This window comes from Aotus nancymaae, unplaced genomic scaffold (assembly GCF_030222135.1).
Source record: "Aotus nancymaae isolate 86718 unplaced genomic scaffold, 86718_ANA_hifiasm-v0.15.2.pri h1tg000108l, whole genome shotgun sequence".
NCBI classification, from domain to species: Eukaryota; Metazoa; Chordata; class Mammalia; order Primates; family Aotidae; genus Aotus; species Aotus nancymaae.
The window spans coordinates 27,191,149-27,206,805 of record NW_026988523.1 but is presented as its reverse complement, the minus strand read 5'-3'; the positions used below and the strand labels follow the sequence as shown (position 1 = coordinate 27,206,805).

General features: G+C 37.9%; 1 protein-coding gene across 2 annotated transcripts in view; it reads right to left on the bottom strand.

Annotated features, from left to right (window-relative positions):
• Positions 1-14,689, bottom strand: part of CFH (complement factor H) — a 115,063-nt gene extending 100,374 nt beyond the window's left edge. The window contains exon 1 of one of the 2 annotated variants that reach the window (XM_021668014.2): positions 14,417-14,689. In XM_021668014.2, coding sequence (XP_021523689.2) covers positions 14,417-14,474 — 58 coding nt within the window. In that variant the 5' untranslated portion in view covers positions 14,475-14,689. The remainder of the gene's footprint in view (positions 1-14,416) is intronic. The other variant, XM_064370894.1, reaches the window with a different exon arrangement.
• Between the last annotated feature and the right edge of the window lie 968 nt (positions 14,690-15,657).

Genomic DNA, 15,657 nt, shown 5'->3' with positions numbered 1-15,657 from the left:
TGAACTGTGAGAGGAGTAAATAAAATTAATGTCTTTTAAGTTCTTCACAATGTCTAGAAAAACAGAAAGGTGTTAATGAGCTGTGATAGTTTTCTTAGAGAGTCATCTGGGTTAAGCCAGCATCCCCAGTCATTCGGTCAAACTAACCTAAATGTTGCTGGGAAATATATTGCCAGATATCAATCATCCCAATCAGTTGACTTTAAACAAGCTGATCACTCTAGATAATCTACATAGGCCAGATGAAATCATTTGAAAGGACTAAAACACAGGGCTGAGGCTTCTCTGAAAAAGAGAGGTCATTCTATGGAAAGCAGTTTCCTTTCCTGTGAGTTCCAGCCTGCCTGTAATCTTCCTTTTCTGACTACCTGGCCTGTGGATTTCAAACTTGCTTATCTCATGCTCATTCCATAAGGCAATTTATAAGAAACCTCTTTTTAAGTAGCTAGATAGGTAGATTGGTATATCAATCAGTTAATTGACTGATAGATAATCTTCTACTTCTACCTAGGCATCCCAGGCTGAACCCTGAGTGATAAATTAGTATTAGACTTTGCTAAGCTAAGAAGGCATATGTTATGCTCTGAATATATGCAGCCTCCCTCACCCCCAATTTATATGTTTAAAACTAATTAACAATGTGATAGTATTAGGAGGTGAAGACATTGGAAGTGATTAGGTCGTGAAGGTGGAACTCTCATGATTGGGATGTGTGCCCTTATAGAAGAGGCCCCACAGAGCTGCCTTGTCCCTTTCATCATTGGGGACACAGCCAAAAGGCATGGCCTATGACCCAGAAACCAGCCTTCACCAAACACTGAATCTGCTGGCACTGTCTTGCTCTTGGACTTCCCAGCATTCAGAACTATAAGAAATAAATTTCTGTTGCTTATAAGCTATGCAGTTAATAATATTTTGTTGTAGCAGCACAAAGAGACAAGTTTTAGAAGTGCCCATTCACATCGTGGAACATATCCTGAGGAAGGAGACCCAGGCATCTGAGATCAACTACCCCTTTGACTATCACACTGCATTTCGGTAGAAGAAAAGGCTGACCGGCTGGCGCCTCCTGTTTCACCTTCCTAAGGGCGGCAGGCTTGGTCTTGGGGAAACTCTCCGGAATACACTGTTTTTACTTAAAACAAGATCAAACCCGAAACCTTTTCACACGTGAGTCCCAAAACTGTAAACCAGAACCCTTTCATAGGTGATTCCTGAAGCTGTAAACCAAAACATTTTCATATGTGATATCTAAGACTGTAAACCCAAGATTCTTCCATGTGTAATATCTAAAGTATAAGCCTATAAAAAGGCGGAACCTTCCTTTGTTAGATGAGCTAAGCTTTGGACGAATTATCGGTCAGGCTCGCGGCCCCAGTGTTCAAGAGATCCATTTCCCATGGCCGCTCCATTGGCCAGGAAGTGAGTTTCGGATACGGCAGGAAAAAGTCTCTCAGGCGGTCTGCCTAGCCCTGTGGAGCATCCCTGCAGGGGGACTCCTGCTCACTGGGGTGATGCCTCCCCAGAGCGCTCCCGGGCAGATTTGCCTGGTGGAAAAGCCTCACCAGAGGGGAGCAGGGAGGCCCCGCAATGTGGATCCACCTAGTGGCTGAACATCGAGAAGGATCGGGTATTTAGAACGTCCGGACCACTGAATATGGTAAGACTGAATCTGGGAAAACAGCCCGCTCCATTTTGGGTGGAAGTGTGGCCTGATCACCCACGGGTGCCAGATTCGGCACTTTTGAATGTGGCTCGCTCTCTCTCTCTCTCTCTCTCTCTCTCTCTCTCTCTCTCTCTCTCTCTCTCTCTCTCTCTCTGTAACTAACCTCAGAAGCTTTTTGCTTATGGTTTTGAATTGGAAGGAGAGCGATTATATATGTGTGTTTGTGTAGATGGATCAGACTGGACTCATCAGTCCTCAAAAGTATTGGACCCATTACCAAAACTGCCTCAGGTGGGGGTTATCCAGGCTCTCATTGTCCCTTGGGAAGGAGGGTGGAGACTTCCTAGCCAGAAACAGAAGACTGATATTATCACCCAGGCCATTGCAGGGCTTGTGTGGCTTTGCACCCAACTTGTACATGCAGTTGTGATTATTGCTAGCAGAGGATAGTTGGTTCACTTAATTGGACTTAAAGAATACTTCCTTAGCATTGGACTGGCCTCGGAGGGTCAAAAACTATTTGCATTTCAATGGGAGAAACCCAGAATCAGGTGTAACCACTCAATACACCTGGACCCAGCTTCCCAGGGGCTCAGAAACTCTCATCAGCCTTGGAGAAGCATCAGCCCATGACCGCCCCCCAGAAGCTTCTTGCTTGCATGCTGCCCCATATGCTGATGACCTTCTATTGGGACACCCCACAGCAGTCAGGTGCACAAACAAATGCCTTACTTTGGCACCTGGAGGACTGTGGGTATAAAGTGTCTAAAAGGAAAGCCCAGATTTGCCAAAAAGCAAATGCAGTATCTGAGGCTCACCGTCCGAAAGGGGGAATGCAGCCTAGAAGCAGAGAGGAAACAAGCCACCTGCAAAGTGACAGAACCTGCGACTAAAATCAGGTAAGAGAGCTCCTGGGAACTGTGGGTTTTGTAAATTGTGGATTTCCAAACTTCGTAGTAGTGGCCAAACCCCCATACAAAGTGACAAAGGGGGGAGGGGAGAAGACAAGACACCCTTTAAATGAGGCAGAAGCTAAAAGCGAAACTTCCATCAGCCCTGGCTTTAGGGCTAGCCGATTTAACACAGCCTTTTCATGCTGTCAAAAAAAAAAAAAAAAGAAGAGAAATGGCAATCAAAGATTCTAGCCGCAACTCTGGGAAGAATTTAAATATCAAAGCACCCCACACAGCGGTGACTCTAATGAATACGAAAAGGCCTCATTGGTAGGCCTGCCAAATACCAGGGCCTGCTATGTGCAGTGGTTGTACAAGCCGTACATGAGACCACTTGTTTAGGTCAAGAGTCACTTGAAAAGATGTTGGGCCGGTAGTTTTACATCTCACACTTACCAGCCTTGACCAAAACTGTGGCACAGCGATGCATTACATGTCGGCAACACAACACGAGGCAGGGTCCAAATATTCCCCCTGGAATTCAAGCTTATGGAGCAGCTCCGTTTGAAGATCTCCAGGTAGACTTGACTGAAATGCCCAAGTGTGGGAGACATAACTATTTGTTGGTCCTGGTGTGCACATACTCTGGGTGAGACTGAAAGGGCCCATGAAGTAACCCATGTGCTGCTTCGAGATCTTATCCTTAGGTTTGGACTGCCACTACGCATCGGATCAGACAACGGACCAGCATTTGTGGAGGATATAGTCCAGAAAACAGCAACGGCCTTGGGTATCACCTGGAAACTGCACGCTGCCTACCGACCTCAGACTTCCGGAAAAGTGGAAAAATGAACCGGACCATCAAAAACAGCTTAGGGAAAGTGTGTCAGGAAACAAGATTAAAGTGGGTGCAGGCACTTCCCTTGGGGTTAATCAAAATTAGAGGCAACCCCTTTAGGAAAAACAGGATATTCCCCTATGAAGTCTTATAGGACCCCTGCCCTACTCCGGGCACTCCCGGGAACTCCTGGGGAGTGGGGAGAGATTGAGTTAGGATGCTAGTTACCAGCTCTAGGGAGAATCGCTCAGGATACTTCAACCTGAATAAATAAAAAATGTCCTGTAAGCTTTTTCTGCCCAGTTCACCCTTTCTCACTAGGTAATCACGTGTGGATAAAGGACGGGAGTACAGCCCCTCTAAAGCCACAATGGAAAGGACCTCAGACCTGATCCTAACCACTCCTACAGCCATGAAGGTAGAGGAAATCCCAGCCTGAATCCACCACAGCTGTGTAAAAACCAGCAGCAGCTGAAACTTGGACCAAGGCAAGGACTGCAGAATCACCTTAAAAAGGACAACAAGCCTTGCTCCAGTCAATTCAAGAAGCTGGCTGGTCCACGCATGGCTGAAGCATGAGGAAATTAATCATGGGACTTGTTCTTCTTAATAACTAAATCAGACATTAACTGATTTTGAAGAATGCTCTCAATGTGTCCACCAGGTTACAAAGGTAGGGTGAAATGTCACTGCCATTCTTTTGTTTTACTGTTATTATAAGTGCACAGGGACACAAAAGGGAACCTGTTTATATAATGGTACTTAGTATAAGGTGTGTAATCCAGGAGATGGACAGGTAGCTGTGTCATTGGCATCATTAAGCCTCTTTCTTCCTATTATCTGTTAAGACCGGTGAGCTGTTAGGGTATTCAGTCTACTCCGCTAGGGAGAAAAGAGACCTAAAAATAGGAGCCTGGACAGATGACGAGTGACCACTGGAGAGAATTATTGAGTACTATGGGCTGGCCACATGGCGGAGGATGGCTCATGGGGATACTGGACCCCTATTTATGTGCTCAACCAGATCATTCGGTTACAGGCTGTTTTGAAAATACTCACTAATGAAACGGGCAAAGCTCTGTCCCTCTTGGCCTGACAAGAAACTCAAATGAGAAATGCGATTTATGAGAACCAGCTGGCCCTAGGTTATCTGCTAGCAGCTGAAGGAGGAGTCTGTGTAAAATTCAAACCAACTGCTGCTGGCATGTAACCGGCCAGGGTCATGCAGTTAAGAATATACCAAACTGGCACATGTGCCTGTGCAGGTATGCCATAAATTCAACCCTAAGTCCTTGTTTAAACGTGGTCCCAAGCCTTGTGAGGATTAAAAACCCTCATCATCAATGTAATAATAATAGTGGGTGTTTACTATTCTCCTGCTTCCCCTTGTTTCTCTAAATGGCTAAGAAATCCTTTACTGCTGTAATAAGACCAGAAAAGTAACATCACAAGTATATTATGTAAACCATTAATCTGTTTCTCCAGAGGATCTGGAAAGTGAGAATAAGAGTGAGACCTCTCACTAATATTGTAGAGTGGTGAGGGTCTCAAAGTGGTGGGTGAGGAAGGAGAGACCCAGGCATCTGAGATCAACTTCCCCTTTGACTATCACACTGCATTTCGGTAGAAGAAAAGGCTGACCGTCTGGCACCTCCTGTTTCACCTCCCTAAGGGTGGCAGGCTTGGTCTTGGGGAAACTCTCTGGAAGACACTGTTTTTACTTAAAACAAGAGCAAACCCGAAACCTTTTCACATGTGAGTCCTAAAACTGTAAACCAGAACCGTTTCATAGGTGATTCCTGAAGCTGTAAACCGAAACCCTTTTCATATGTGATTTCTAAGACTGTAAACCCAAGATTCTTCCATGTGTAATATCTAAAGTATAAGCCTGTAAAAAGGTGGAACCTTCCTTTGTTAGACAAGCTGAGCTTTGGACAAATTATCGCTTAGGCCCCCAGGCCACATAAACTACTTCCTTCTCCATTCCGTGTTGGAGAGATCCATTTCCTTAACAATGTGATAGTATTAGGAGGTGAAGACATTGGGAAGTGATTAGGTCGTGAAGGTGGAACTCTCGTGTGCCCTTATAGAAGAGGCCCCACAGAGCTGCCTTGTCCCTTTCATCATTGGGGACACAGCCAAAAGGCACGATCTATGACCCAGAAACCAGCCTTCACCAAACACTGAATCTGCTGGCACTGCCTTGCTCTTGGACTTCCCAGCATTCAGAACTGTAAGAAATAAATTTCTGTTGCTTATAAGCTATGCAGTTAATAATATTTTGTTGTAGCAGCACAAAGAGACAAGTTTTAGAAGTGCCCATTCACATCGTGGAACATATCCATGTGAAAGCATTTTGCAATATATCATAAGAAGGAAAGCTCCACATAAAACTATTTTACAAAATTTAAAAATGCTTGTGAAAGTTGTCATGGGCACTAATTTTCCTTTGAACTTTTTGCAAATTTCTCATACATCTGTGTTAGTGAACTAGAGTAATATGTGATTCCATGTTAGTTTTGATTTTTATAATTTAAGTAAATATATTTCTACTCCACTAGATGGTGCTAATACTCTATCATAACAACACAATCTCCGGCCCCTTCCCCACAAAAGAAAACTTTAATTACAAACGGATAGGTGTGTTTTTCACTTTCAAAATTCAGATCCACTCCATGATGTTCAGGTTAATTGAAAAAATGAATAAGTTAAGTAATCTACCCACACACAAAAAAAGCTTTAGCCCTCTCACTTCCTGGTGAGAAGTAAATGCTTTCCCTTCTGGTTATTATTATATTTCCAGATGATACATCTGTGCCTCTAATTCTTGATTTCCAAATTCAGTTAATTGCTTTTAACAATCATATGTAGAAAACAAGGATACGTCTCCTCCACACAATCTTCCTACTAGCTTCTCACAATATTTACTCTGTGACTATATATTTATTATGTAAAAAGAATTCTCATATTGATTACCTTTTTTCTTCAAATAGTACTTAAAATTCTGGTGTTTTTTCTGTCAATGTTAAATGACATCTTTTAATTCTGCTTGCAAGAAAAAGATATGATCACACCTGTTCTCTCTTCCCTTGTTCCTACTACCAGCTTCAAAATCTTAGTTCAGATCATCATCTGTCACCTTGGCCATGAAACTGCCTGCTAACCAGTCTCCAATCCTCCATGCTCTGTTCTTTCAGTCTATTCACAGAGTGACAAGTGATTCTTGTAAATCTGGTCATATCATTCCTGGGATTAAAATTCTTCTATGACCTTGCTTTTTACTTATCAGGCATTGCTAACTCCTTCCCTTGGTTTCAGAACCCCTTTTCTGGCTCTTACCACTTTCTCTGACCTCATCATGTTAAATCCCCATGTATTCACTGAGCAAAGCCAGCCTGATTTATTTGCTTATATTTTGTTGAGCATTTCAAACTCTTTTTTCCTTTTACATCCTTTACACAGGTTATTTCCTCCTGTTAGAATAATTTTGCTACAGATTTCTTCTGACTGGCTTTGTGTCATCTTTCAGGCCTCTACTCAGATGTTCTGTCCTCAAAGTGATCCACTCATTCTAGCCCCCAAACCAGCCCACCTAATGTCTCCACATACTACCATCCCCATCTCTATTTTCTCTTAGGCCCTACTTTACCTCCTTCGTGACATTTAGTTCACAGTTCTATAGCAATATTTGTTTACTAGGTTTTCATCTATCCCACGCCATCAAAATGTAAGCTCTCCCAAATTGAGGAACAATGTTTTTCATAGTTAGTGGAAGAATTCATTAATGTCTAGGTCTTCTCACTTAAAATACATTTTCCTGTCCATTTTGTTCTAATCATTATTATAGGGACTATTATTGGGGTAGGAGGTGGGACTTGGACACTGGACCAAACTGAGGATTATCCAAAACAGGTCTTAGTGGAGGCCCCTCCCTGTAAGATACACCCACCAGTGTGCTATGTCAGTTTTCCATCACCATGACAAGACCCAGAAGTTACCGGCCCTTTCCACAGTAATGACCCAACATCCTGGAAGTTACCACTCTCATCCTAGCAATTTCAGCATTAACCACCTCTTAATTTGCATGTAATTTAAAGTGCATATAAATATGAGTGCAGAATTGCCTCTGAGCTGCTACTGTGGACACTCTGCTTATGGGTAGCCCTGCCCAGCAAGGAGCAGCAGCTCTGCTGCTGCTGGACACTGCCACTTCAATAAAAATTGCTATTTAACACCACTGGCTAACCCGTGAATTTTTTTCTGGGCAAAGCCAAGAACTCTCCCAGGCTGAGACCCAGTTTAGGGGCTTGCCTGTCCTACGTCATTATCAACTCATACCATAGCAAAAATATTTAAGGTAATGATTCACTGCACTGAGATAGAATAATAATTAGGTATATCTTGTGACATGACTTTTATTTACCTGAATTGACTAACAATTGAATATTCAAGCTCAGTTAAACCACCTTCACAAAGACTTCCAGTCAGACAATGAACAGTTATTTTGGCCCAAGTAGTCAAACTCTCAGCATGTATATACAACAACCCCATTTGCTTGACTTTAAGTGGCAATTCTTGAAGGAAATAAGGCAGAGGATTATTAAATAGAAAGCATACAAATATTTTCAAAGGCACAGAAACATTTTTTGAGATATGATTTATCTTAAAACTTTTTTTAAAATAGCCATCTGATTTTTCACATTCTAGATTAATGAGTAGACTAAGCCGTCATATCTAAGTATTTGAGTTTAAACAGTGAATACTTCATCTTACATTTACAGTCATTTAGTTGCTAGTGAATTTTATTTTAAAAACACTACATTGGTGAAGTTTTTATTCATTTGGCTTTATTTTACAATTTAAAATTATGTTTAGTCTGGATGCAGTGGGTCATGCCTGTAATGCCAGCATTTTGGCATGCCAAGTCAAGAGGATCAATAGACCCCAGGAGTTTAAGACCAGCCTGGGCAACATGGTAAAACCCTGTCTCTACAAAAAAATTTAAAAATTAGCTGGGTAAGGTGGCTGTAGTCCCTGCTACTTGGGATGGGAACTGCTTGAGCTCAGGAGGTCGAGTCTGCAGTGAGCCATGATTGCACCACTGCATTCCAGCCTGGGTGACAAAGTGAGCCCCAGTCCCAAAAAATTAAGAATAATACTAAACAAAATCAATTTTTCTTTAGCCCATGAATTAGGAGTGTGAATATGTTTAACTACTGGACAAGAATAGGAAACTTTTTGCTATAATTTGAGGGAAATAGTTATATAATTTTGGTCAAAGCTAAAAATCCATGATACTTAATTTTTTAATCATCTTAATTTACCTAATTTTTTCACTTTCAAATTTTAAGGGGACATTATTGACATACAAACACCAACTTATTATTGACATACAAACATATAACTAATTACTTATTTTCAATGTCAATATGTCTTTTAACTGTTACTTGCAAACTGTTTTTATTCAAATAAAATAATTCATTCTAAAATTACATATTTGGGAAAACCTTAATCAAATTTGTGCCAGATTGTTTTGGTAGACTAAAGTTGGTCTCTTTGTTCATTTATTCTATTTTCCTAGAATTATTTTGTGGGAAAAAAACAGGAGATTTACTTTAAATAGCCTACTTCTAAACTTAGTCAGTATCAGAATATATTATAAAGCAAAAGTACAAAATCAATTTGAAAAACAAAGGAAATGAACAAAATAGAAATAGCAAAAATAGGTATTTTGCTAAATTTCCTTCTTCTCACTGATGTATATTAGTATTATTTATACAGTCTTCCTTTGGTACGTGTAGGGGTTATGTATTCCAGGACTCTCACATATGCCAAAATCTGCACATACTCAAATTCTACAGTTGGCTCTGTGGAAACCACATGTACAAAAAGTCAGCTTTTCCTAAGCATAAGTTTTGCAACCCACCAACACTGTATTTTTGACCCTGGTTTAGTTGAAAAAAAATCACATAGTAAGTGGACCCCTGAAGTTTAAGCCCATATTGGTCAAGGGTTAATTCTGTATGCATATACATTATATAATCCAATAAGCTTTTCAAAATAAGAAATGTTCAAATTATTTTATAAATAACATAAGAATAACTAAAGATCATTTCAAAAGTTATATATATATATATATATGCACATACACACACCTGTGTAAAGAGAGGAAACTAATTCTAGAAAAAGCAAGTAGAGATTATGTCACATTTAATAGGCATTTGAGAAAGAAAAAGAAAAAAAGAAAAGAAAAAACATTAGCTGGATGTGGGAGGATTGCTTGAGCCCAGGTGGAGGAAGGTGCAGGGAACTATGATCGCACCACTGCACTCCAGCCTCAGGCAACAATGTGAGATTCCGGTCTCAATGACAACAACAAATTAACAGTGAAAAGAGAAAAAAGAAAACTCAAGGATCATAAAAAGCAATTGGGAGAATAGACGATAGCCATATTAAGTTAGGTAGAATAACAAATATGTCATAAGTAGAGATGAAACAAGATACTATCAGAACACGGGTTGAAATTCCACAACTTTCTTGAAATGTGTGGTATTTGAATAGCTAGTTCCTAATGCCAGTTATTGTTCTAGTCACACAAAGGGAGCCACAGGGAGATAGTAAAATGAGGACCCCGAAAATAGCGGAAAAAATACAACACCTATTGTACCAAGTATTACTAAGTAGCACTTGTGGAAGTTGAAATGATGGAAAAAATGAACGAGCGAAAGAACAGATGAGTAAAAATGAAAATATCTGGAAGCCTTTCCATTATATATGTAGATTATGGACAGCCTGTAGAAAAGGCATAGTAGACAATAGCAACTAGAAAATAGAAGACAAGGCGATGACTGTCTAATGCACTTAAAGCTCTGTTGCAAGAACCCAGGAAACATTAACATTTGTAATTCCATTGTACATCTGACCTGTGTGTCCTAAGCTTAAATTTATGTTATGGTTCAGAAGTTGCTGAAAGAAAATTTCTATAATCACTTTTCTATCTACTACATTTCCAGTTAACAAGGTTTAGGAAAAACTTGGCTAAGTTAAAATGCAGATGAAATAAAAGTGTTCTGTCAGATCTTTTTTTCTTTCTGTTTTATTGTTTCATTTTTTGATGTTCAGCTACTTTACTTCCTCTGAGCTATCTTTTTATGTCTCCTTATAATTTTAAGCTAAAATGCAACACTTTTTTGTCAATTACGTCATCCCCTTTCCATGTACTATGTTTTGTGAAGAAATGGGTGAAGTACACATTAGTTAACTGAGCACAGGATAGATTGGGTGGCAGAATCTTAAAGGCCTAGACAGGTAGGGGATGGTGTCTGGGGGGAGGAGGAGGAGGCATAACTGGGAAGAATGAAAAGAGGCAAAAGAATAAACAATTGGTGATTGAGCAAATAAAAGTGGGTCAGTGTAGACTGGCTCAGATCTTAGAAACCAAAGGCCACACATTTACTAATCTGCTTTTATATTTGGGAACTTACTTCTACCTAAGAATAATTTTAGTTAGCAATACTTAGATATTTCATTTTTAGTTTAAATTATATGTAGGCAAAAGAGTAGCATATGCATTCCCAGGATATGCCTAAATTTAAAATAAGCAAAGCTTGCCTTGGCAGACGTCTCATGCTCGTGCCATTTCTGTGGGCATTTTCTTTTTCTTTACCCCTTCTCTTATAGACTCACTATAGCACTTCAATCAGCAGATCTGTCCTACCTGGGAATACCTCATCTTCCAGAATCACTTTGTCCTATTCTTACCCTTATCAGCATCCATTTCTACCCTTTCCTACCCACTGAACTTGTTTCAGGGAAGTTTTCAGATTATAATAATTCAAAGTAAACTATGAATAATACTAAATTTAACTATCCTAAAGTAGGTATTCAGTGTATTTGTCATTCTGTGTAAATGACAGATTGGTTAAATTTATGGTAATATTAATATCAATATGTAAAGTATTTTAGGAGTAGATGACATATTGAAGACAATTGGGCCACTGCACAACTTTAAATCACACCATATAGGTAACTACCCATACTATGACCTCTGAAAATGTAGGGGCTTGGGGGAAGAAGGGGGAATTCTTATTTATCACACTGAAATTCAAACATAAAATTTAGGATTTTAAAATATTATTCTCCTTTCTCTGATTGTAATGGAATCCTTCAGTCTTTGATCTGTAATGTATTTTGGGAACTGAAATTACGTTTTTGCACTCTAAATCTCCGGATTAGAAACCATGTCTGCCTAACAACACAGCCAGTATTTACTTAAACAGGTTTCATCAGAGTTTTAATTTATTCACTTTAATCATCTTGGAATTTCTGGGCTGTGGCCTAATTTCACATAGGACACAATTGTTAGACCCTAAATCTAAAAAAATCTGCTTGGTCATAATATATTGAAAAGCTCGGTAATAATATATTTCAAAAAAGTGAAATTAGGTGGTATGATTGAGAAACCGCTATTTGAAACTTTGTCCTGTAAATATGACCCAATTCTTAGTAGCTTGTGGTGACTCCCTGAGCTACAGACTGTTACAACAAGGAGGCAATTAACGTTCCTATACAATTGGAAATGTGACCGTACACAATGCACTGCATTATAAAGGTACTATGTAGTCCCCAATATATTAAAAAAAAAAATAGAAAGCTGAAATTATAAATTATTCCTGCTGGCTATAATTTTATTTTTTTATTTTTATTTTTGAGATAGATTTTCGCTCTTGGTGTCCAGGCTGGAGTGCAATGGCGCCATCTCAGCTGACTGCAACCTCTGTCTCCTGGGTTCAAATGATTCTCCTGCCTCAGCCTACCAAGTAGCTGGAATTACATGCATGTGCCACCATGTCCAGCTAATTTTGTATTTCTAGTAGAGACGGGGTTTCTCCATGTTGGTGAGCCTGGTCTTGAACTCCTGACCACAGATGATCTGCCCAATTTGGCCTCCCAAAGTGAATGTTCACTTTTAACAGGGCAGAAGTAATGCTAAAATATATGCAGTTGAGTAAAGCAGATTGTGATAGTATTCAAACTGTCTTTTCTCAATTTAGTATTCAGTGTTCAATATGGGAAATATAAACAGAAGCAAATATTGAAGTATATGTGAGTATTTTTCATCAACAAGCCTACTCTGTTAAGTCAAAGTTTGCTAGATATGGTAGATTAATAGAATTGATGGACATCTCAAACTAGTTTAGTTTTAGAGAGTACTTGGGAAACAAGGAATAAAACAGGAATTTGATATCCACTGAAATTTTATGTACTTTTTCTCAATTGATTTTGCATTACATGTGCTTTTATGAAAATTGTGAGGCTGACCTAAGCATTGCTTTAAATACTAAAGTTGTGCTTTATCTTCTAGGAAATAATCAGATTTATTTCATTTTCACCATGAAATATCTAGTACTGATGTTCAATTCACCAGTAGAAACTGATATCACATTTAAACACACATTGATGAATCATAAAATTCAAGTGAAACAACCCAGCAATAATCAATTATGCAAATAAGAAATTTAAATCACTACTGTTTAATTATCACATATAATTTGATGTACTCTATTTTAATAATATTTCAAATTCAACTTTTTATTAACTTAAACTATTTATTAAACTCGCCATTGATTCTTGATTTTAAAGATTAGAAATAAAACAAATATCCTTCATATGACAAATGATATCTATGTAAAATCTGAGCAAACAGTATGTATGTATGAAATATTAAAAACATTCCCTTAAATTTAGTAAGAAAAGACATAAATATTTACACATAAAACAGAAAAAGATGTCTGTGATGATTGGTAACGTTAACATTGTTCTGGAACTGTTTGCAAATACAAAAATGTTTCATTTTAAAATACTAATTGTAATATTTACATGTACAAGGAAATGATTGTCTTCTTCATTTACAAGTGGCTACATATAAAGTTTACAAGCCGAATAACAAGCAATAACATTAGAAAATAGAACTGAATGAAAGTTCAATCTTTTACAAGATATTAAACATATTTGAATGTTTTTTTAATTACTGAAGGATAAACTATAAAAACATATCTGCCTTTATTTTTTAGATTGGAAGACTTAAACAGAGAGACTTGGTGTACTTGCTAATTTTCTTCAGTTCCTAGAGGCTATGTATAGTGACTCAATCAAAATTCTTTTACTAAGTGAAAAGTTTTTGGAAATTATAAATAATATGTAATTTATTTAGTTTAAAAATGTTGATCAAATATCTTTCACATAACTGGTTACCTATCACAAACTAGGAAAGCAAATCTCCAAGAATAAACTTTTTAATATGTCAAGAAGCAATGATATATTTAAATTTTATTATGAATCCAGAAATTGTCTTGCTGATGTTAGAAAAAACTCCTACACTCATATTCACTATACCAAAAGACTGCTCTTCAAGAATATCTTACATACAACTAAAGGAAAAAAAATCCCTATTGAACAACTTAACTGTTACAAATATTGTATATTCAATTGTGTTTTAAATGTATATAATATTATATTCTGATAATACAAGTAATGTTTGTTTATCAGACTTCTAAAGTTATGACAATCACAGTTGTAAATGATAAATGAATTTTTCTTTAGAAAGAGTAAAAATCATATCTGAAATTAATCATTATGATTTGATGGCTTTTATTGACTATGTATTCACATCCTTCACATGATTCATTTTGGTTATACTTCTAAGCAAAAAAATTAGTTATATTTTATGATAATTGTAAGGGATAAGATTATTACACATTATAGTTTTTCAGAAACAATTGTCTAAATATTTTCTTAAATTTTACATTAAATAAAATTAAGATAAATATTCAGATATACCATTCAAATAAGGTACTTACATTTTTTAAACTTAACAATGTCAAAAGCCACTCAATTGTTAAGCTATACAATACTTAAGCACATTTTCTAAATCAAGTTTTATTACTACTGTGAAAAGCATCATTAGCAAATGTTTCATAATACAGTTTTAGGAAAAGAGTTCTCCTCTTTTAATCTTACCTTCTGCTACACAAACAGCCCATAACATAAGGCAAATAATCTTTGCTGGAAGTCTCATTTTTTTGGTCTTTTACGAGAACATTTGCCAGCTAACTCTGTTCACAACGTCCAGTTCTCCTCTTCCAAGAATTGTGATTAGTGCAGGAAAGAACTTGCTGCAAAAGGAAGTTGAAACTAGATGCTCCGCCTATCAGAAATTTTGCAAAGTAAACAAAAGAATCAACCATAAGCCCAGCAATCCCAGAGGCTGAACCTGATTCTCACTGCACTCCCACTGAATGTTAATGCTGTGACCTGCTCTTGGACTATTTCTTCTTAAGCTGGGAAAATGTTCATGTTCTTAGTGTGTGCGAAGTAGCAGTTGGTGACACCCTCTGGATTTCATAAACCCTTCAATTCAGGTCTATTATGTATAAATCTCAGAACAGGAAATAAGAGACACTTTAAAATAAATCACTTGCAAAACTTTGGTTTAGGCAATGTTTTCACAATCAGCACCCAATGTGTACAAACTTTGGCCAAGAACGAAGTGCTGGATGATTTGGAGCTCCTGCTTCTCTAGCAATTCATGAAATTAGTTTTCTAAATGCTTTTTATATACGTGTATGAAGCAACTGGCTCACTCTCACTTGACATAAATAGGTTTAATAATCCATAAATCAACAAATTGGAATGCTGATTTTTAAAAATTTGTATTGTAGTATAATGTGTATAAGGAAAACATAAATAAATCACATACTGAATATTGAGACGGTAAGATACCTATGAAACCCCCACCAAGGTCAAAACACTGAACATTATTATTTTCCAGAAAACCCCAGTACTACCTTTCGGTCAATACTCCTCTCAAGCCTCTGCCACGCCCCCTCCACACACAGACCGTGATTCTGATCTGCAAGAACATGGGATCTATTTGTCTGGTTTTTGTATTTTGTACAATGAAAAAGAAGCAATTTACTCTTATGTTTAGAGCTTTTCACTAAAAATTATGTTTGGACCATTCAAACACATTGTTAGATGAAGTTATAGATGGTTAATTCTTACTGTGATGAAACATTCCATTTTTTGAATATTTCACATTTTGTTTTCTGTGTGCGTGTTAGTGAGCATTTGAGCAGATTTTTGTTTGGAGCTGATCATGAATAGTGCTGCTATGAGCATGATGTTACGTGGTTTTTGGTAAACACAATCCACATTTCTGGTAAGTGCATACTTGGGAGTGAAACATTAGGATGTAGCTT